General features: G+C 38.0%; 2 protein-coding genes across 3 annotated transcripts in view; both read right to left on the reverse strand.

Moving 5' to 3' along the window:
- The window catches only part of LOC117288421 (macrophage mannose receptor 1-like), a 33,056-nt gene extending 15,556 nt beyond the window's left edge, over positions 1-17,500 (reverse strand). For both annotated transcript variants that reach the window (XR_004518879.1, XM_033769277.1), the window contains exons 1-8: positions 17,373-17,500; positions 14,706-14,845; positions 12,828-12,960; positions 11,370-11,617; positions 5,776-5,950; positions 4,965-5,126; positions 3,727-3,866; positions 1,300-1,423 (exon numbers count right to left, since the gene is read on the reverse strand). Coding sequence is in view for 1 of the 2 variants with exons in the window: in XM_033769277.1 (XP_033625168.1) it covers positions 1,300-1,423; positions 3,727-3,866; positions 4,965-5,126; positions 5,776-5,950; positions 11,370-11,617; positions 12,828-12,960; positions 14,706-14,845; positions 17,373-17,499 (1,249 nt within the window). In the remaining variant the exon portion in view is untranslated. The remainder of the gene's footprint in view (positions 1-1,299; positions 1,424-3,726; positions 3,867-4,964; positions 5,127-5,775; positions 5,951-11,369; positions 11,618-12,827; positions 12,961-14,705; positions 14,846-17,372) is intronic.
- Positions 17,501-20,824: 3,324 nt separating this feature from the next.
- Positions 20,825-23,736, reverse strand: part of LOC117288187 (macrophage mannose receptor 1-like) — a 58,165-nt gene continuing 55,253 nt past the window's right edge. The window contains exons 45-46 of the mRNA XM_033768928.1: positions 22,190-22,222; positions 20,825-21,392 (exon numbers count right to left, since the gene is read on the reverse strand). Coding sequence (XP_033624819.1) covers positions 21,178-21,392; positions 22,190-22,222 — 248 coding nt within the window. The 3' untranslated portion in view covers positions 20,825-21,177. The remainder of the gene's footprint in view (positions 21,393-22,189; positions 22,223-23,736) is intronic.

Here is a 23,736-nt window from a genome sequence, read left to right on the forward strand (position 1 = left end):
TTTTGGCACACAGCATGTCCCGAAAACTCACTTTATTTGGTGCTGTAACAAAGCTATGTATCGTGGGACGTGACGCTCCATAAATCGCGATGAATAAGTAAAGGGCCAAAGATAGACTGGGTAAACTTTAAAAAAAAATCAACCCTGAAGGCAAATTGTGTTAATTTATGGCATACAAGTTTTTTAGGGGTGTTGAGGGGTGCTGAGCTCGACTTTGCTGTATGCCAAGCTCAAAAATGTCCCATAATGCCTCAAAATCCCAAATCCAATATGGCCGCCACAGTGCGTGCAAGCTTTATCCGCGAACGGCGGGAAACGGACAGCACCCACGCACTGCTGCACTGCCTTGTAACACCGCTTTTACAGTTCGACTCGGCCACGGCTCGGCAGTTCGTCGATCTACATGTAGTAGGCTGGTGCGATGCGGCAGAAAAACAACAGTGAGTACTGAGCAGAAAATGTCTTTTTTGACGATGTCTTTTAATTTCACTCAACCAAAAGGAAATGCAAGCATTATGAATGTATATTTAGTGTGTTTGGACAGTTTTGGTAGTGTAGTACAAAAGAAACTTTAGTTATTGCTGGCTAACAGTCGTAAAACTTTCACCTATCAATCAATGCTGATTTGAAAAACATATAGCGCTAAGGAGGCCCAAAATATTAGACCCCTATAAGTTTCCAAAAGTATGCATAAGGTACGTTGTCTAACCCAAAACGAGGTGGGCGCAGCCACTGCAAGTAGTGGCGGACGTGCGCAATAGCTTGATTTTGGGTTAGAATGATGACGCCATGCATAAATATTAAGAGAGGCGTATAACACCCTCACCTACATTACATTTCGAAATATTTGTGTAAAGGATTTTTATCATCTAGCGGGTTCGCTATAATATTAAAGTTTTATATACAATAGTGTACATATCTACCAACAAAGCGCTTAGTATGAAAAGAATTTCAGAAAGATAGGTTATTGAAGTTATGAATTCTGAGATCCAATTATGTACATAGCACCTTATAAGGGTTAACAAGGTACAACGGGACATTCAGCAACCACAGTCAGGAACACTAGGGCGAACCCCTTCTTTTACGTGCGTTGCACAACACACAGGACCAATGACTTTATGTCCCATCCGAAGGACAAAGCAATGGTAAAGTGTTTTGCTTATTGCCACAAGTGTCAAGACTGGGACTCGAATCCACACTCTGCACCACAGTTTGAACTTGGTGCTCTTAATCGCTCGGCCATGATACTTCCACACTACCCGGAGGAATTTTTACTGCATTCCAATTCATGAATCTCACCTGCTCGTTTCTGACAGAAATATCCCTGTCTTGGATCACGTTGACCATCACCACATGGGAAGTTGCTCCACAAACCAGGTGCCACCTCGCTATTCAATATCATGACGCATTTACTTGCAGTGTTCTGTTTCAAAATAGAATCAAAGAGGCAGAATTTTTATTACAATCATATACTTCTGGTAATGAAAACAAGGATGCCTAATAAGTGACCTCATAAATTGCTGTAGCTCATAAGCCGGAAAAAAACTGTAAACACGAGTGCTTGCCATGTAAACCAGAAACACAGGGGTCAACTCCTACTTGTTTTGTTTACAAACCCTTTTGCTATTCCATGTTTACTTTCCCTAGTGCAACACTGAGGGCACTACCTACAGATTGCTTGTTACGCGTTTAAGCCGGCGCCATGTTTTCCATGGAGTTGAGTTATAAATAAAGTTCATGTTCCAGTAATAATCTGTTCTAAATGTGTTTATCTTTACAAAAAAACCCACAACATTGTTCTACGATAAGTGTTCTGTGTTCTTTTACGAGCACTACCAATCCTAGTTCATGGGGCCTATGGCTTTAAGCCATTATACACTTTCGGTAAACAGTATTGTCCAAGGTGCACACTTCGTGTATCACAACTTATATATAAAATAACAAACCTGTGAAAATTTAGGCTCAATTGGTTATCAGAGTCGGGAGAAAACAACGGGAAAACCCAACCTTGTTTTCGCACGTTTCGCCGTGTCATGACATGTGTTTAAAATAAATCCGTAGTTCTCGATATCGAGAATTGATATAGTTTGAATGTTTTCTCAAAAAGTAAAGCACTTCATGGAATAATATTTCAAGAGAAGTCTTTTACCATTACCTTCTGTAAACCCTGTAAGTTATTTGTAAATCTGTGGACTTTAATTTTTGTTCTGTTCCGAAAGTGTCCAATGGCTTAATTAATGGCCCATCCAAAGGACAAAGCAATAAGGGTAAAGTATCTTGCTCAAAGACATGAGCGCCACGACTGGGACTCGAACCCACACTCTGTGGATCAGGAATCAATTTCATAGAGCTGCTCAGGCACAAAAAACAGCTTTAGTGCAAACCCAAAAAAGGGTCTCAGCCAAAATACCATATTTATGTCAGAATTTGTGACTAGTGCTTTGCTTAATTTTGTAAAGCAGACATTTGTTAAATATTAATGCCTGCTTAAACAGCTCTACAAAATTGGACCAAGAGCTAATTGTCCAAAGGTACCCACTCCCTTTAAAGCCATAGGAATCAATTTGGTGATCACTCTTACAATCCATGGCAACAAAAACTTACTTTGTTAGAAAGTACAGTAGCTTCAATAGTATAAAGCATTATGAGAATCAATTCTCTTTAAAGTAAGGTGGTTATGTTAAATGATATTATAAGTTATCACACAAGCGGGAGTGGAATACGGAACATGAGCGCGCGTGTGATAACGTATTTATCTTCAAGCAAACTTGGCACATGACATAGAACACACAATACGCATGGTAGTGATATAAGCCGTGCAATATTATACACATAATGAATGTTTATGAGTGCAATGGTGCGAATATGTTCATGAGTTGAAAGATGGAATGTTCTATTCAACGAGGCGGAGCCGAGTTGAATGGAACATTCCAGCTTTCAACGAATGAACATTTCGCACCATTGCACGAATGAAAAACATTCATTATTTGTTTTATATAACATCCAAGTAGATCTTTGTAATTTTGATTAAAAGATACAACTTTCAAAACAAACAAAACGTAGGCCTACAATTTTTAATTGTAGAAGCCGAATGTTAAGTAATTATACTACCTTGCAGTAACACTGCTGCGTTACCAAAGACACGCGCACGCAGTGATATGTGTTTACTCAGCCTTTTCGTTCCATCCGAAAAGTACTATTGCACGCTGGCAGCGTGCAATGGTACTTTTCGGATGGAACGAAAAAGCACGGTGAGTGACTCAGCGTGCAATGGCACTTTTATTTGCTATCACGTGACGGACAATCCTCCAATCAAATGGCAAGGATCTGCTCGGGTGTTATATAAAGGTTTTTATCACCACTCCATTCTGCCAATCTGATTGGAGGATCAACGCTTACTTGAAGATAATAGTTTTTATCCCCCCCCCCAAATTTGAATCTGAGAAATTTTACTGTAGATACATTTCTCAGATTGTAGTATTCAACTATGGATCATTCTTCTCACGTCGATATAATCTCTGCGGATTTTCAACGAAATCTCAAAAACGCTCCTTTTAAAAAGGATTAAAACAATCAAACGGTTCCAAAATTTCAAGGTAAACTTGAGAAGGTAAACTTGACCTTTACCCGCTTGGCCATGACATGCCTATGAGATAATCTTTATGGGGGAGTGGGTGGGGGGGGGGAGGGTGTTAAGAGAGAAGTACAACATGAATGTGTATCTACCGTATTAGGTGATCCAGGTTTCCAATGGGCAAACTCAAAGGTAGCTCCATCAGTCCACTCATAACTGTTTGATGTCTTTTTGTTCAGGCCAATCCAGGCATTCATACGTCTAGAGTCAATCATCAATGCTTCTAGTAAGGCTGGCAAGTATGAAAGGTACAAAGTATGATGCACAAAGCAGTTCTTAATCTCAAAGCTTGTACTTCTTAAAATACAATTCCCTAACGAAATAGAAGCAGTTTATTCTCTGAACGATGATGACCATAAGACATTGTATTCGCAGTGTCCTCACTTGGTGTATCCCAAAATGTGCAAAAAATAAAAAACCTGTGAGAATGTGAGCTCAATTGGTCATCCAAGCTTTAAGAAAATAATGAAAGAGAAAAAAAAATCATCCCTGAAGCCTTTGTCAGATTAAAGGCAGTGGACACTATTGGTAATTGTCAAAAACTAGCCTTCACAGTTGGTGTATCTCAACATGCATAAAATAACAAACCTGTGAAAATTTGAGCTCAATCGGTCATCGAAGTTGCGAGATAATAATGAAAGAAAAATAACCCTTGTCACACGAAGTTGGGTGCGTTTATATGGTTGATTTCGAGACCTCAAATTCTAAATCTGAGGTCTCGAAATCAAATTCGTGGAAAATTACTTCTTTCTCGAAAACTATGGCACTTCAGAGGGAGCCGTTTCTCACAATGTTTTATACCATCAACCTCTCCCCATTACTCGTCACCAAGAAAGGTTTTATGCCAATAATTATTTTGAGTAATTACCAATAGTGTCCACTGCCTTTAAATTTTTATGTGTGTGACAAATTTCCTCTTTCTTTAAAACTACATTACTTGAAAGTGTGTCATTTTCAACAATGTCACTATAGTATCAACAACACCGGGCTACTAATCATCTTGCCTTGCTCTCTACCAACCGCCATGCTCAAGCTTGCAATCAGCTTCTGACATCAAACAACTATAACCGAACACCCAACCATCAGAACACTCTCATCTGCTCACAAACGAACTTTCTCCTTTATTGCTCCGCGAGTATGGAACAACCTCCCAGTACGCATCAGAAATTGTTTGCCTTTTAAAAAAAAATCTCTCAAAACTCACTTGTATCAGAAATTGTTGCATTTATAGTTCCATTGGTATTGCTTTTTTCAGCGCTTTGATCTTGATGTAAAGGCGCTTTATAAATATTTAGTTGTATGTATGTATGTAGGTAATGATAATACTCACATAGAACGTACTGAGTGGTTACTGAGGCTAGGTTTCCTCCATTTGAGATACAATCCTTCTCGGCTTCGTTCCATGTTTTGGCAGTGGGTGGAGAGAAGCCAAACCCTCTGTAGCACATATTCTTCATATTGAACCATCCCATGGCACAGCCACCAGCCTCACCTAAAGATACATTTGAAGAAAAAAAACGTTGGGACACGTTGCCTTGGATCGGGCGAGTTGGTTGATGAAAAGCGTTTGTAACCATTTGTTATTAACTGCCTATGGTTAAAAAGATATTTTAACAGTAGAATACAATGATCCACACAAATATGCCTCAAAATTATGTGTTTTACTCTTATTTTGCAAGCTAACTTAGTTACTTCAGAGGGAGCCGTTTCGCAAAATGTTTGTAGCTCTCCGTTGATTGTTACCAATTAAGTTTTTATGCGAAAAATTATTTTGAGTAATTACCAAAAGTGCTTGGACAGTGCCTTTAAGATTGCAACTTGGTGAATTTTGCTTAATCATTTAAATTTTTCTTTGAATTTCATTATAGACCAATCAATGTAGGTTACACAAACATATTTTGCTGATTTTTTTTTTTTTTTGGGGGGGGGGGTTGAACAAAGAATTAACTTGGGTGGGATTCGAACCAATGAACTCCAGATTTACGTACCGACACTCTACCAGCTGGTCTCCCTATTTTGTCGGGGGTGCCAGTCAGAAGCCATGTGGTTTCTATTGAAAATCAATGTTTGTCACACAAAAAATGTTTTTGCTGATAAAAATGTCCATACATGTTCCTTCATTAGGATGACAATTGACTTACTTCCACCCGTCTGGCAGATGAAGTTATGTTTAGCCTCACACGCAAGATTATCCCATCGCTGGCCGTTACTTATACGCACACAATCCGCTCCTGCGATTTCGGTGGGTCGATCCACAGCCCAGTTCTTGTAGTTGACATCTTCACCAGTGAGCCACTTAGTGAAAGTACCGAGGTTCTGATTGGGAGACAGATGATCATTTCATGGTTAACTTAAAGACAGTGGACACTATTGGTAATTGTCAAAGACTAGTCTTCACAGTTTGTGTATCTCAACATATGCATAAAATAACAAACCTTTGAAAATTTGAGCTTAATCGGTCGTCAAATTTGCTAGATAACAATGAAAGAAAAAAACACCCATGTCACATAAAGTTGTGTGCTTTCTGATGCTTGATTTCGAGACCTCAAATTCTAAACTTGAGGTCTCGAAATCAAATTCGTGGAAAATTACTACTTTCTCAAAAACTACGTCACTTCAGAGGGAGCTGTTTCTCAAAATGTTTTATACCATCAACCTCTCCCCATTACTCGTAATGAAGAAAGGTTTTATGATGATAATTATTTTGAGTAGTTACCAATAGTGTCCACTGCCTTTAAAGGCACTGTTGGTACTTGTCGAAGACCGTATTCTTCACACTAATAATAATAATAAAATAATAATAAGACTTGTAATGCGCACATATCCACCCTGCTGGGTGTTCAAGGCGCAGTAAAACCAAAACAAAAACAAAAACAAAAACAAAACACAAAGAAAAACAGACACAACAAAATTAGTCATTGAAAACCTGTGACATAAGATAAGTTTTGAGAAGAGACTTGAATTTTGCGGTACAAACACAAGATCGAAGATTAAGTGGTAGAGAGTTCCAGATGCGTGGCGCGGCTGAAGAAAAAGACCTGTCACCCCATGAGTGTCGAGACTTGGTTTCAATGAGGAGAAGCATGGAACTTGATCGAAGATTCCTTGATGGAGTGTAAACTTGAAGCAGTTCAGAAATATAGTGGGGAGCCTTGCCATTTAGAGCTTTGTGGACAATGAGCATCAGCTTGAAGATGATTCGTTGAGAGATAGGGAGCCAGTGTAGTTGTTTCAGAATGGGGGTGATAGAACAGGATTTTCTAGACAGTGTCACAATGCGGGCAGCAGTATTTTGGAGCCGTTGAAGTCGGGAAATCTGGTTGTTAGGTAGACTGTATAGAAGAGCATTGCCGTTGTCAAGACGAGAAGTAACAAATGCGTGAATGACCTTTTCAGTGGCACTTTTATCCAAGTACTTGCGAATCTTACCTATATTCCTGATGTGATATGATGATAAACGAACAATATTGTTGATGTGTGGCTGAAGTGTCATCGATGAATCAAAAATAACCCCCAAGTTCCGAGCTTTTAGCGAGGGAGCTATCCGAGCATCACCGATGGAGATGTATGGCACTGAAACCTTAGTTAACTGTTGACGTGACCCAAATAAAAGGAACTCTGTCTTATCATCATTTAACTTCAGGAAGTTTTGTTGTGTCCAACGTCGAATCTCTTGGATGCATTTCTCAAGTCTTGCAATAGATGCATTGGCGTTTTCTTGAGAAGATTTAAACGTGATGTATAGCTGAGTGTCGTCTGCGTACACATGGTAATTCAGATTAAATTTGAGGATGATGTCACGAATCGGTAAAGTGTACAGCGTAAACCACTGCGGGCCGAGTACCGACCCCTGTGGCACAGAGTAGTTCAAAACAACAGGGTCGGATATCGCAGTGCCAATACATGTACATACATGCTGAGTTCTATTGTGGAGATACGATTTGCACCATGCTAGGGCTGTGTCCTCTATGCCAAGGTGATTCTGGAGCCGAGAGAGAAGGATGTTATGATCAACAGTGTCAAAAGCAGCACTCAGGTCTAGCAGGACTAGTGCTGTAAGGTTACCATTGTCCATAGAAGAGAGAATATCGTTGCTCACACGGACTAGTGCAGCCTCGGTCCCATGGAAAGGCTTGTATGCTGACTGGAACACGTCGGACAGGTTGAAAGTATGAATGTGATCAGAAATACGTGATGACACTACTCGTTCGATGACTTTTCCAAGATATTTTAAGTTTGCAACCGGTCTGTAGTTTTTAAATATCTCCTTGTCCAGGTTTGGTTTCTTGATGAGCGGCCTGATGTAGGAAACTTTGAGGCTATCGGGGAAACAACCGGAACTGAGAGATTCGTTTACAAGCTTAGTGATGTAGGGTACAAATATATCAATGTTTTGCTTTATCATGGATGTTGATACTGGATCCAGCTCACAGGATTTTGAAGGAGATTTCATAATAACCCTTTGAATCTCAGCAACAGTGGCAGGCTCAAACACAGATAGTCTACACTCTGGTTGAAGATGTGGCAATGTCTGCGGCACGTTGTAAGGGACTGATGGAAATGATGAGCGGATGTCTGAAATCTTGGTGACAAAGAATTTCTGGAACTCGTTTGCTAAGTCCTGGTTATTGTAGGTGGATGGAAGGACAGGGGTTTTGGGTTTGAGCAACAACTTACCAATTATCTTGAAGAGCTTCTTTTGATCTCCTGAGGATTCTTGTACTTGAGATGAATAATGGATGATCTTTGCCTGGTTGATCAAATTCCTAACTACTTTACATTGGTTGCGATATTCTTGTCGTTGTGTTGCCAATTTGCCATTTTTCCGCCACTTCCGCTCCAGTTGACGACAGATCTTTCTCGCTGTACGAATATCATCATTGAACCAGGAGACTTCGGTTCGGACCTTGACTGATCTCGTTTTCCAAGGTGCGTATTTATCCAAGATGTCACTGACTGTACTCTCATATTGGCTGACATAGGAATCCAAGCAGTCATGATCAACTTCTAGATTTGCTAAATGAGTGCCTATGTCGTGGAACACTTTGGGAGAATTCACATGTTTCCATTGTCGGCTCTTTATAGTGACGGTTGGGACTTTGGGCTTGCACAGACTCAAGTTACACATGACTGCATAATGGTCAGATAATCCAGGTAGAATAATAAAGTTTGAGGCAATTGGTGGGGAGATTTCACGAGTTATGACAAGATCCAAGCAATGACCGAGACGATGAGTTGGCTCCTTGATATGCTGGGTAAGACCAAAAGCTTGAAGTAGATGCTTAAACTGGTTTGCATTGGTGTTGTGGACGTCATCAACATGAATGTTAAAGTCGCCGGTGATAATGATTTCCGATGGATGAAGCAGATATTCCAAAATCAAATTCTCAAACTCCCTTAGAAAACTTGAGAAAGTCACATGTTGGCCGTTTGAATCCCTTTCAGGTCTGTATACAATGACAAGTCGAACAGATTTAGAGTTTCCGGAAACTTCAGCATGAAGAGATTCAAAAGTTGTGTACTGGACGTCATTACTTTTCACAGAGACAGATAAAGTAGATCTGTACAGTATTGCAACTCCTCCACCAGTCTTGTGAGGTCTTGGGATGTGATGAAAGTAGTAGCCAGCAGGCGTACATTGACGACATGTTAAGTTGTCGTCTGGTCTCAGCCATGTTTCTGAAACGGCAACAAGGTCCAGATCTTTTTGCAGAACAAAATCAGCAAAATCGTCATACTTGTTACAGATGGACTGTGTGTTCAGAACACAAAGGCTGAGTTGAGATTTGGCTGTAGTCACTGGTACTGGAACAGAAGGGAGTGTAACTTCGGGTACAGGGGGTTTATGAACAGTTCTACGGCGACCAGCTTTTTTACCACGATGTGTAGGTCGGTAAACAGTGCTGGGAATCACAAAAAGGCCAAGGTTCTGTAATGATAATGTACAGGAAGGCAGCAGAGTTGTAGCACGTGTGGATGGGGCATAGCGGAGACTTAGAAGCTTGTTCCGCGAGTAGGAATTTGCAGAGTTTGGACTAGCTTCTGCTGAGTTTGAGTTATTTACACCTTCAGGGCCGGGATTTATAGCAATGTCACCAAAAATCACAATTTCCAAATGAAAAGTGGCTGGGGAGTTGTCATAGTAAGAAACAGGGCATTTCAGATATCTTCGATGGTGGATGAGGCCTAGATGTGTCTTTGGCAGGATGCAAGCACCAGACACAATTGATGCTGATGGAACAAAGCTGACCACAGATGAGTCAGTACAGTACAATGGTCTAGCAAGCAGAGAAAGAATGAAAAGGATACTTACCTCCATTGTCCCCAGATGGGCGAACAATGTCCATGGACTAGGTGGATGACTGCACAGGATGCAGCCACCTAAGTGTGTGTAAGCTTTATACACCAGAATTCTCAGCTGAGACAGTGAAAATTTCCAACAGAAAAACACTATTTTCACAATTCAGATGACTCCAGGATACACAGAAAAAGTCCTGTAGATTCCAGGTGTAGTAACAAATCAAGTTGTATAAGAATAAAAACACAAATTGAGCAATATACTAAGAAATTAGCAAACAAACACAGAGCTGATTTGAGTGGCTGCTGTCAGGCGCTCAGTCAAAAGTATTGGTGTATCCCAACATGTGCATAAAATAACAAGCCTAGTGAAAATTTGGACTCAATTGGTCATTGAAGTTGCAAGAAAATGATGAAAGAAAAAACACCCTTGCTGTACAAAGAAGTGTGCTTTCAGAAATTTGTACTCAATTGGTAGTCAGCTGAGGTCTCGTATCCATTTCAAACATTAATTTTTTATAAAAGTTACATCTGTCTCAAAAACTATGTTACCTCTTCCTCAAAAACTACGTTACTTCAGAGGGAGTCGTTTTCTCGCAACGTTTTATACTATACAACAGCTCCTCATTACCAAGTAAGGTTTTGTGCTATGTATATTTTGAGTAATTACCCAACATGTGCCTTTCAAATAAAGTAGAGTGCTGACCTAAATGACGTCAGCACACCAATGACACATCTCGGTTGTCAATCAAGAACAAGACTGAGACCTCCCCATCAAGGGGGAGACCTAGCTCTTTATGTATTTAATAAGGTTTTACAACACAATGTTGTACTTTGACCAAAGTGATTGTTCGAGTTAAACAAAATAATTCAACAATATAAAAATAAAAAAAAGTAAGTGTTGCTTGAGTTATCGTTTACTAAATATTAAAGACAGTGGACACTATTGGTAATTGTCAAAGACCAGTCTTCTCACTAGGTGTATCTCAACATATGCTTAAAATAATAAACCTGTGAAAATTTGACCTTGATTGGGGTTCGGAGTTGCGAGATAACTATCAAAGAAAAAACACCATTGTCACATGAAGTTGTGTGCTTTAATCTTTTAAACTTGAGGTCTCAAAATCAAATTCGTGGAAAATTACATCTTTCTCAAAAACTACGCTACTTCAGAGGGAGCCGTTTCATACAATGTTTTATACCATCAACCTCTCCCCATTACTTGTCACCAAGTAAGGTTTTATGCTAATAACTATTTTGAGTAATTACCAATATTGTCCACTGCCTTTAAGCCTGAAAAAGAATTTGTGTTCAGAAAATCATTGAAATTTAAATTGTACCCTTTTGGCCAGCTGAGATTTGTCTTGTCAAAAAGAAAAACAGAAAATATATGGGTTTTTTTAAGGTAGGAATTAAACATTTTAAACTTGAGTCTCACATCTCTCTTGAGTCCAATCCACGCATCTGAGATTTTATAATAATAAAGGAGCGTCTCCATGAATGCATCCGAGAATCCGTCACGGATGGCCACAAGTGTTCCTTGGTCCTGGGTGCATCGTTTCTGCGCATCGACAAAGCTCTTTTGCTGCGTGATGGAACCGAAAACCCTGTAGCATGTATTGCGATACCTGAAGTAACCTTCTTGATTGCATTTGTCCCCTGATGGAAGAGACGGAAGCTGTGGATCTAAAAGAAAAAAAGAAAAAAAGTGAAAATTAACATTGACAAGCTAGTAAAAAATCATTTTGTTTTTTGCTTAAAGGCAGTGGACACTATTGGTAATTACTCAAAATAATTATTAGCATAAAACCTTACTTGGTAACGAGTAATGGGGAGAGGTTGGTAGTATAAAACATTGTGAGAAACGGCTCCCTCTGAAGTGGAGTAGTTTTCGAGAAAGAAGTAATTTTTCACGAATTTGATTACGAATGCTCAAGTTTAGAATTTGAGGTCTCGAAATCAAGCATCTGAAAGCACACAACTTCGTGTGACAAGGGTGTTTTTTTCTTTCATAGTTATCTCGCAACTCCGGCGACCAATCCAGCTCAAATTTTGACAGGTTTGTTATTTGATGCATATGTTGAGATACAGCAAGTGAGAAGACTGGTCTTTGACATTGGCCAATAGTGTCCAGTGGTTTTAAAAGGGATACATGTATAATGAACACATGACAAGTATTTGGAGAATGGGGTTTTCAATCTTTAGGCACTGGTCATTGTCAAAACTTAGTGAATCCCAACATATGCATAAAATAACAAGTCTTTGAAAATTTCCTCAATTGGTCATAGATGATGTAAGAGAAAAAGGAAAGAAAAAAAAAAACACTGTGGATTCACTATTAATGTGTGTGTTTTCAGATGCAACAAAAAAGGAGTACAATACTTCAGACCTGACGCCTTTTTAAAATTTGAGTTACATTACTTTGCAGAGAGAGCCATTCCTCACTGTGTTTTAAATTATGAACAGCTCTCCATTAACATCTATTAAAGCGTTAAATTAATATAGAGTGCTAACTAGCTGCCGGGTAATCTCTGTATTCTAGTTGGTACGACACTGCTCTAGAATTGCAAGGGTTGTTGGTTCAAATCCCACCCGAGTAACATGCCTGTGAATTTTTTTTTCCACTGAACTCAGGAAAACTGAGGGTTTTGGCTCACACACATTGGTGTGTTGACCCCTTGCACGTGCGTCACACGCGGCGACTGATACCACGCTCACCATGTCAGTGGTCAATAGGCTTCTGTGTAAACGCCACGTCACCTAAAAATGCGCACTTCACTGAATAACACACGTTGACATTGACCACCAAAATGGCGCATCCAAGATTATTCTGATGATGACGTCAGGTGAAATGGGTCAATATGGTTGAAACCCAAATTAATATATTTAATGTTACCTGTGGGTTTCTGGCAGAAGTAGCCCTCTTTTGGTGGTCTTGAAGCTCCCGCATCACTACCACATGGAACATTTATCCACTGTCCTGGTGACACCTCATTGTTAATCATCATCACACACTTGTTGTTTTCATTCTATGGAACCATCAAATGAAAACAAGAGTAATTAGTAAGTTATTTTTGTGGGATTTAAAGGCACTTGACACTATTGGTAATTACTCAAAATAATTGTTAGCATAAAAAATAACTGGTAACAAACAATGGAGAGCCGTTGATAGTATAAAACATTGTTATAACGGCTCCCTCTGAAGTAACATAGTTTTCGAGAAAGACGTAATTAGAATTTAAGGTCCCAAAACCAACCATCTGAAAGCGTACAACTTCATGTGACAAGAGTGTTTTTTTCGTCCATTACTATCTCGCAACTTCAAAGACCAATTGAATTTAAACTTTCACTGGTTTGTTATTTTGTACAAATGTTGAGAAGACTGATCTGTGACAATTACTAAAAGTGTCAAGTGTGTTTAAGGCATTGCATGGTGAGTTATCAAGGTTTATTTGGTTTGCGGTATAACACCATGTACAATGTATTTTCTTTGCTGTGAAGATTATGCTGTTTTGAGAGCTTGTGTTGCTATTTATTCTACTGACGTGAAGTAGATTTTTTGGAACGGGAGATTTCTCAGTTCTACCACAAAATATATCTACTTTGCTGTGGAGATTATGCTGTTTTGAGAGCTTGTGTTGCTATTTATTCTACTGATGTGAAGTAGATTTTTTGGAACGGGAGATTTCTCAGTTCTTCCACAAGCTATATCTACTTTGCTGTGGAGATTATGTTGTTTTGAGAACTTCTCTTGCTATATATTCTACTGCCGCAGAGTCCTTTTTTTTGGAATTCAGGAGACTTCATAGTTCTAGCACAAACCAATTCATACATTAAGTTATTTTGCATACACATTTAGAGTGTGTCAACTTGTAAATATACAACAGACTGACTTTTACTCTTTTTTTTAGCTTGCTTTTTGAAAAATCAAACTATGAGAAAATGTTTTTAACGCCTTTAGAAAATTAAATTGGAAGTGCTCTTGGCCCATGTTGGAAAAAATCAGATATTAGGTTAATATAATTTTTTGGACGAATGGGAAATTCCTGGAAATATTAGCCAGCTGTCATGGGCACCCCTTTTATTTCAGAACACCGAAACTCGTACAAGTTTACAGACTCTGTGCATCACCAGAAAAACAAAAGTACAGATTTTGACACAATGTGGACCAACTGCTTCACTTCTTGCAAGAAGGCTTGAGGTTTGAGAAAATCCTGAGAAATCACATCTTGACAAACTAAAATATTTTCAAGGTAGATCTCGACAAGAGGCAATGGGGAGGGGGGGGGCATGAGGTTAATCCTCTTTCCTCAGAAATGCAAGGTCCCCATAACTTAAAGGGTGAACAAACAAACTGCACAACAGCGCAGATGAAGCTGTGGTTCTAAAACCAAGTAACAAAACCCCAAAGAATTTTTGTATTTAACTCCTACTCTTTCAGTGCCCGTTTTGTTGTAGCATTTTTTTTACACAAAAATTCCAGCTTTTTTAGCTTTCTGTAAAAAAGAAAAAGAAAAAAAAAAAGAATTTCTCACCAAACCAAATTTATCTTGCTGATTTTTGTCTTGGTAAGTCCCAAAGTTAATAGTATTTCTTGAGTGATAATGATGACATGTATAATGGATCGTCCATGTACAATTGATGACTCTTTTTGAGTACATAAAATATATTGTACATGTATAACCTTGGCACTGAAAGACTAGATAAGGAAGGTTTTTGTTAATTTCATTTAAACAAAATATTATAACTACAATTGAGTCGGGTGGACATTTACATTATCAGGTGATCCAGGCTTCCAATGTGAGAATTCATATGAATGGCCGTCAGACCAAGTGTAGTCTGGTGTCGACGCTTTGTTCAGACCAATCCAGGCATTATTTCTTCTCAACTGAAACATTAACGCTTCTAGTAAGGCTGAAAAATACAAAAAAAAAAAAAACAACACAAATCAACAACAATCACCAACAAAACGTCAAGATAAATAGCATTGTTGATAAAATAGTCCTATATGAAAACTTACTTATTTTATCCTGTTTGAGTGTATTACATTTCTTTTGTATTATTTTTTTGGTCAAATTTAGTTCATCCAACAAATTTAAATTACATCAAGTCAGCTCCCATTCTGGTTTATTACTTGATATTTAAAAGAAACAAGTTCATATTCCCTCATACAGGGAAGACCTCTTTATCCTGACTCAGGCATGAATCCATCTCTTTTAAATGTATCATAAAAACCCACCTGTTTAAAATCGCTTTTTAGTGTGTATTCTTCTATGGTCACCTTGCCAGTTAGTTTAGAATTTTAGCATAGATAGGATAAGAGGCGTCTGTCTCCTGAAAAGGTCAAAACATTACCGATGCCAGCAGGGATAGGCCTATGTAATAAGTAATTAATTAGTTCTCTGTTGGCGGGACAGACGTATCCCCATACTTTTGTTTGGGCACTGGCCTGGTGACCAGTCTTTTTTTCTTTGTCTTTTTCTTCCACTCTGTCCTTTTTAACAAGTGTTCTGCGCCTCTGATCATTTTGTATGTAAGGGGCGCAATATAAATTTTTAATATTATTATTATTATTCTATACAAGTATAATGACAAAATGCAAGAATATATGCAGAGTTAGAAAGCTCTCAGTTGGTGGAGCACCGGCTTGTAGGTCGCATGTTGAAGTCCCACAAATTTGTCTTTGTTTACCCGAAATTGATAAATACAATACTCAATCAATTATTCCTTTGTTTAATTATTGGTGTTATCCCTGCCTTGAATTTGAATTAAGACCCAAGACTTGGACTTCAAAAACCAAACCAAAGTCAACGGGGTTAGTAACTTGGATATTTTTGACTGAAAATGGCAAATCAAAATGAAGCTGGAAACTAGTAACAATCAGTACATGTATGATTTCGGCTGGCAACCATGAGCCATTTTGAGATATGGTAGACACAATGCTACTACATAAGGTTTGGGTAAGTTTGTCTGTATCCACCCAAACAGTGCACTCCTATAGTGTCCGCCATATCTCATCTCCTTTAAAGGGAAGGTACACGTTTGGTAATTACTCAAAACAAATATTAACTTAAAAACTGACTTGGTAACGAGAATAGCGGAGCTGTTGATAGTATAAAACATTGTGGGAAACGACTCCCTCTGAAGTAATGTAGTCTTTGAGAAAGAGTTCATTCTAGCTAGAAGTCTTTTATTCCTATCTGAAAGCACACAAATTCGTCCCACAAGGGTGTTTTTTCTTTCATAATTTTCTCGCAACTTCAACGACTGATTGAGCCCAAATTTTCACAGGCTTATTATTTTATGCATATGATGGGATACACCAAGTGAGAAGACTGGTCTTTGACAATTACCAATCGTGTACCTTCCCTTTAAGGTATTAGTAGAAGTAAATAAGCACAAGTATAAAAACAAAAAATTTAATGATAAAAAAATAACAAACATTGCTACACAATCCAGCCTGTATATTTTATTTGTAGACCAATATCTAGTTTATTAATTTGGTTTCACCCCTACACCGATGTGTGTTAGCACTGTATACTCGGTACTTTCCCCGAGTTCTGTGAAAAAATCACAGAATTAGTCGGGTGGGATTTGAACCCACGACTCGAGTATATAGTGCTAACACACATTGGTGTAAGGGTAAAACCAAAACAGTAATAATATCAAAGTCTTATAAAGCGCATGTATCTAGCAAACAAGGTAATCAAGGCGCTGAGTATATACAAACTTTCAGAAAGATAGGTTATTGAAGTGATGGATTCTGAGACCCGCAATTATGTGGCACTTGTAAGGGTTTACAAGGTGCTACGGCGCATGTACAGCAGCCACAGCCAGGAACACCCGATGCAAATTTAACATCTATTCATAAATACCCCAGACAGTTTCTCTACTCCTATTGGTGAAGAGCGCGTCACGTGGGTGTGCATAAACCTTTTGTTAATGACCAGTAAAAATTGTTAACTCATGGACGTGACACGCGACCTTGCACCTGTTCTTATAAGACAGTTTCTTCATTCCTATTGGTTGAGAGCAACGGCTGAAAGAGTTGTACCACATCACACGATACGCGCGACGCCCACAGCATTCCCTTATAAGGAGTTGTTTACGCGAGGGCAGCGAAGGGCTCTACCATTTCATAGCTGGAGGGGTGTTGTGTTGAAAGAAATCATTTAACAATTATATTTTTTGCATTTGTTTTACTTTATGACCAACAAGTGACGATGTTTTTGACCGAAAAGGTATTTATTAATGGGAATCAAAGTGTGTTGAATCGGTTTTCAACTAGTGGTTTAAACCCGCCGAGGCCTGGTTCTTTATAATTTACCTCGACTTCGTCTCGGTAAACTATCAAGAACCAGGCCTCGTTGGGATTAAACCACTAGTTGAAACCTCTTCACCACACATTGATTCCCTTATTAATATCTAGTTTCAAACTCACACAGAACGTTCTGGCCGTACACAGCAGCTAAATGCCCACTCTGATCTGTACAGTCTGCCTCGGCATCAATCCAGGACTTGGCTTCAGGCTCAGCGCTTCCAAATGATTTATAGCAATAGCTGTCCATTTGGTACCAACCGTTCTGGCAGCCGCCACCTACAGGATAAGAAGAATCACAGCATTCAAGGCACTATAATAGACACTATTGGTAATTACTCAACATACTCGTTAGCATAACAACTTAGTTGGTAATTAGCAATGGAAAGCTGTTGACAGTAAACAAAATGGTGAGAAACAGCTCCCTCTATATAAGTACCTTAGTTTTTGAGTAAAAGTAATTCTCACTAAAATGTTTGTATTGAATTTGAGACATCAGCCGAGGTCTCAAATTCAAGCATCTGAGAGCATACAACTTGTGCGACAAGGGTGTTTTTTCTTCAATTATTCTCTCGCAACTTCGACGACCAATTGAGTTCAAATTTTCACAGGTTTGTTATTTTATGCATATGTTGAGAATCAACAAGTGAGAAGACTCAGGTCTTTGACAATTACCAAAGGTGTATTATCACTTAGCTGAAATGTTTTGGTGTCTCTTTTGTGTTTATTATGAACAGTATTTAATGAATTTCATTCATGCATTGTCACACCACTCGTTGAAATCTGAATCATTTTACACCATATTCTGCAATGATCCACTCATATGCACTCAATAGTTGTATATTTCACCTGTTTTTTTTAGGGCGTGAATACAAAATATTAAGCTTTTAGACTGTGTAAATATGTTATCATCACCCAAGCATAGAATACATTCAAGGGAGACAGCAACTGCTCTCTCAAAGTCAGGCAACAGTGGACTTTTCTTCAAATGCCTAAAGACTCTGTTCTATGGGACACAATAAATGAATGGGGGGAGAATGAATACAACAAACTGAACTTTTACATAATTAGACAGGCAACAATAGGCGTCTTTTTTGGTTAGAATTAATGATGTTTTAATGAAAATCTCATCAAGCTTGTAAAATATAATTAAATTGACTTAAGCTTGCCCCTCGATGTAAACTTGGTCCTTTCTTCAGTCATGGACAAAAATCTCAGGTGGGAATCAAGACTGCAATGGTGAAATGGAGGAGTTTTACGAAGCCAGGCTGACAGGCAGTATTCAGCATTTTCTAAATGAGCAGCTCTGGCTGGATCGTTATTTCAATAGGAAATAAAAAACCTTCCTTAGAAATAGCTGCAGCAATTCAGACATGACCTCTAGGTTAAAATGCATTGTGCAAGAGAAAACTGCACATGCCCAAAGTTAAAAAGAACACATTGCCTTGTATCGGTCGAGTTTGTCTTTGAAAAGCATTTGTAACCGTTAGTTAAAAAATGCATATGTTTAGAAAGATGGTTTAAAAGTACATGTAGAATTCAATGACCCACACGCATTTGCCTTGAAATTACGTGGTTTTCCTTTTGCCTCGTCGACTAACAAGGTCGGCCATTTATGGGAGTCAAATTTTTAACTCACATTAATGGCCGACCGTGTTAGTTCGCAAAGTAAAAGGAAACCCACGCGATTTCGAGGCAGGTGTGTGTGGATCATTGTATCTTTCTAACCATATGCACTTTATAACAAATGGTTACAAACGCTTTTCAAAGACCAAGGCAACGTGTTCCTTTAAAAGTAAGCTTGCCTACAATAAATGATGTTTTTTATCCTTATTAAACTCTGTATCAAGTCTGTGTCATACTTCCTGCGAATGTGCATGCCATGTAAATTTTGTCATTCAAAATCAGAAGAGATGAGCTGTGCTCAACTCATCTGTACCATTCCCAGCGAACACAGAGCTGTGTTGTCAAATTCGTTTCACACAAAGCATTCGCAGGAAGTATGAATCAGGCTTTAAGTATAATTTGATATCTATTTGTGTTTTTAACAGATATACAAGAAACATACTTGGAATGTTCCCCCTTGACTCTTAAAATGTCCACACAGATTGAGGGGATATTTCAGTTCAACATTTGAATTGTGTTTTCCATTTATACATAATAGTACTATAATACAATGTTATAGGAACACACCAAAAAGTTTACTTCAATTATTTACCCAAAAATTATATTATAGATGAATACAATTATTTTTTTTACAAGTATGACATACTTAAATTGAATATGTTATGCATCCTGAGAAAAATAAAAAATACTACATAAGTACCTGCTTCTAAATTTGATAAGACAAAATAAATTGAAATAACCATAATTATATAATTGTTTTGACAAATTATTGTTTTGCTGAATAATTAATTGACCAACACCAATGTTTCCAAACTAAATCAAAAGCTGTTTAATCGATTACAGGAAAATGATTTTGTACCGGTGAACACTGAATCCATGAAGTGGCCCATACAAAATAAACTGTTCTATATCTAAATTCTACTTGTAATAAATCTAAATAATTCAAGAGAATTAAGTGGAACTTGAAGTGTGAATATAAAATTAAGCAGTGGAAAAAAATACCTTCAAAATGGAGATTATGAATGAAAGATTTACATAATTAATGACTTACAGCAAAACAAACACTAATTAAATTTCATCTCATATAATAGTACACACTGCCCATAGAAAAATTACCATGAAATACCTTCAGCTTTGGGTAAAAATCTAACTATTTTTACAGTAACTCCAATCTCATTTTTCTTACATCCTGGGCAATTACTCACAAAACACCTAACAAGTTTTTCCCCCAAGGTCTGCATTAATTTAAATGTTATTTTTACAGTAACTCCAATTTAATTTTTCTTACATCCTGGGTAAGACCAATGAGGTAATACTTCATGTGGACAATTACTCACAAAACACCTAACGAGTTTTCCCCCAAAGGTCTGCATTAATTTAAATGTATTTTTTTTTCTTCTCACAAGTTTGTCCAAAGAGATGGTTTTGAAACCTAGAAAATTGGAATATATAAATAAGTCTGTCAGTATTTCAGGTTTACTTTCAGTTAGGGCAAATAATGTAACACAACAAATTGAACAATTACTGGAATTTACAAATTTCTTAATCCTGATATTTAAAATAAGACTGCAGTGATGATAAAATGAAAACTTTTTACCAAAACGTGAACAAAGTGTATAAATTGAATTATAACAGTTGTATGGCGTCTGACTGGCATGCCCAGAACAAAGATGGTGACAAAATAGGGAGAAACTGGTGTTTACTTCATGAACTTGAATGACTATGGGAACATGTTATTGTTGCTGAAATTCCTGTATTTTTTTTCTTCTTCAATTAATAAGGAAATTGAAACCACACGAACTCAATTAATTGTGTAGTAAACAATATGTAAAATCCATCTTTTCAGAAAGATTTGTGAAAAGCCCTATGGGAGACTTTGAGGCGCTAGGTGGCAGCAGACTTACCAGGCAAATTTCCATTGTTTACATAGTTCTGAGCGTGCGCACATTACCGAGAACAATGGATTTTAGCTGGTAAGTCTGCTGCCACCAAGCGCCCTGAAAGTCTCCCATTATACGTCATCACCCAATACGCCATAATGTGGGATGTCCATTGTTGGAGTATGGAAGTATAACAATGCAAACTCCCACACATGAAATCAAAGTATTGTCATTTTGACGCACACCATCAACGGCAGAAGTGTTTCTAGTTTATCAAAACCTTGAGGTTGAGGGCCTAAACTTTATGATCGATAATTACAACAATTTTGAAAGTGTAAAAGAAAGTACAAAAACTACATTTAAATGTTAAACAGATACATTTTTATAAAGTTTAAATAGCTATAGTAGCTGTGTCAACGTAGTTATGCGTCACTCATGCCCGTCTTGGTGTCCACTTTGACCTCTTCAGATGAAGGCGTGTACAGGACGTTATCGAATCCCAGAGTAGGAGGTAGGCCTGGATCTGTTAAGAGTGACTTGGTTTGTCGAGTTTTCAGAGCCAGGTATACGATGACGATGAGTAGAATAATAACCAGTACAGCAACCACAATTCCTATAATGGCTCCAACACCCAATCCTGGTAAAACATAAATCAAATTTGAATTGTTTGATAAAATTAATTGGCTATCAATATAAACCACAAGGGAAACTGACTGGGTAAATTTTGAAATGATTTTGGGGTTGAACAAAGAATTGACTAGAGTGGGATTCGAACCAATGACCTCCGGATTAACGTGCCGGCGCTCTACCAACTGAGCTATCTGGCCCTATATTGGCGGTGTCCCTATTTTGTCAATATCTTTGTTCGGGTGCCAGTCAGAAGCCATACAACCGTTAACTGCCGTGTAGCCAGGGATCACACCCAAATTACGATACAACCTGGGAAGCGGCAGCCAGGGGATCACCTTAAGGGGATGCGACTTTTTTTTCAGATATCAATATAAACCACAAGGGAAACTGACTGGGTAAATTTTGAAATGATTTTGGGGTTGAACAAAGAATTGACAAGAGTGGGATTCGAACCAAAATTATGTAGATTACCTCTGTAAAAAAAACGCTTTATAAGTCTTATTTTTATATTATTATATTATATGAGTCCAAAATTTGCTCAACTGTCCTCTTCTAAAAACTTTATCTTGAAATCAAGTTGGTAGCTAGTGTAGCTTATGGGGACGGTACACACATCCTCGATCCCCGTATGTGTTTGAGTCAGTGGCAACTGATGCAGACGGACCTTGCCACGCACTAACTATGACCGTTGCCTGGACGATAATCGCACTGTGACTGTTGCATGAGTGTTTGGGGCAGCACTACTGACTTGTCATCAAGTCTACTAAAAACTAAGATAATTAAACTGAACAAATATCAACTTACCTGTTTGTGCGGGTGGTTTTGGACGAGGACCACCTGAAAGAAGAAGAAAAAATGTGTGCACTTTAAATAAGTAACTTCATGAAATCTGCTGATGTATTCACTTTGAATAAGTAACTGTCTAAGAAAGTCAAGATTACAAAATGCAGCAATAAAATGTGTAGACTTTTAGAAGTCTGTTCAAAATGTGTATAACTTTCAATTAGTAACTTGTAAAGACTTGTACTGTATGTATACTTTTAATTATAACGTGTTAACAAATCTTTTTTTCCTGTTCACTTTGAATAGTAACTTGTAAAATTTTTTTTTAATGTGTACCCTTTGAATAAGTAACTTGTAAAAAAAATGGTTAATGTGTACCCTTTGAATAAGTAACTTGTTAAAAAATAGTTTATGTGTTCACTTTGAATTACAAACTTGTAAAGAAAATTGCTAAATGTGTACTCTTTGAATTAGTAATTTGTGAAGATATCTGCTAGATGTGTCCACTTTGAATTAGTAACTTGTATAGAAATCTACTAATGTTCACACAAAAGTAACTCATAAAGAAATCTGCTAAATTTGGGAGTATAATTAAGAGAGTTTTTTAGAGATGAGTAATGAAATGGGAACTTGGGCAGTGAGGATTACAATGACCCTAGGCTGTGAAAGGGTCAGGTCTGAAACAGCACAATAAAGGAAAGAAGAAAGAAAACACAACACAAAAAAGCGGTAAATATTAGAACCCTGTTCAACACCATGGCTTAAACTTAGACTTAAGGTCTGGCTCTGTCTGCCCTTACTGAAGCCCCCGAATCGAAAGTGCAGGCTTTTTAAATAATCAACAGAAATTAAGTCAGAACCCAAGTCGAAGCCAATGTTTGGAAACAGGTTAAAGCCATTGGACCCTTTCGATACAGAAAAATTCCCAGATTTACAAATAACTTACAGGGTTTATAGAAGGTAGTGGTGACAGACTTCTCTTGAAATATTATTCCATGAAATGCTTTACTTTTTGAGAAAACAGTAAAACAATATCAATCGAGAATTACGGATTTAATTTATACACATGTCATGACACGGCGAAACGTGCGGAAACAAGGATGGGTTTTCCCGTTAATTTCTCCTGACTCCGATGACCGATTGAGCCTAAATTTCACAGGTTTGTTATTTTATATAAAAGTTGTGATACACGAAGTGTGGGCCTTGGACAATACTTTTTACCGAAAGGGTCCAATGGCTTTAAATGATGTGGTTTGTGGTGCAGCTTGGTTGGTCCGAGGTTAGGATTGGGGAGGGTGTGGGGAATGGGGCTATGCATGCAGGAGCAAACTGAACTTGACATGTCCATGTCTGAAAGAGTAAACTGTTGAATAGTTTTCTCCCGAGCAAAATTATGCAGGAAACCAAGTCACATACAGTACATGTGTAATGGTATTTTAGCTGGTAACCTTATTCTGGTGACCACAATTGTTTTGTGCTCAGCAAGGTTTTTTTGTGCTTAAAGCAGCCCTATGAAATTGGGCCATGGTGTTCAATTTCTCCAAGATTCATCTTAAAGCCATTGGACA

The sequence above is a fragment of the Asterias rubens genome, chromosome 3, assembly GCF_902459465.1.
Source record: "Asterias rubens chromosome 3, eAstRub1.3, whole genome shotgun sequence".
In the NCBI taxonomy this organism is placed as follows: Eukaryota; Metazoa; Echinodermata; class Asteroidea; order Forcipulatida; family Asteriidae; genus Asterias; species Asterias rubens.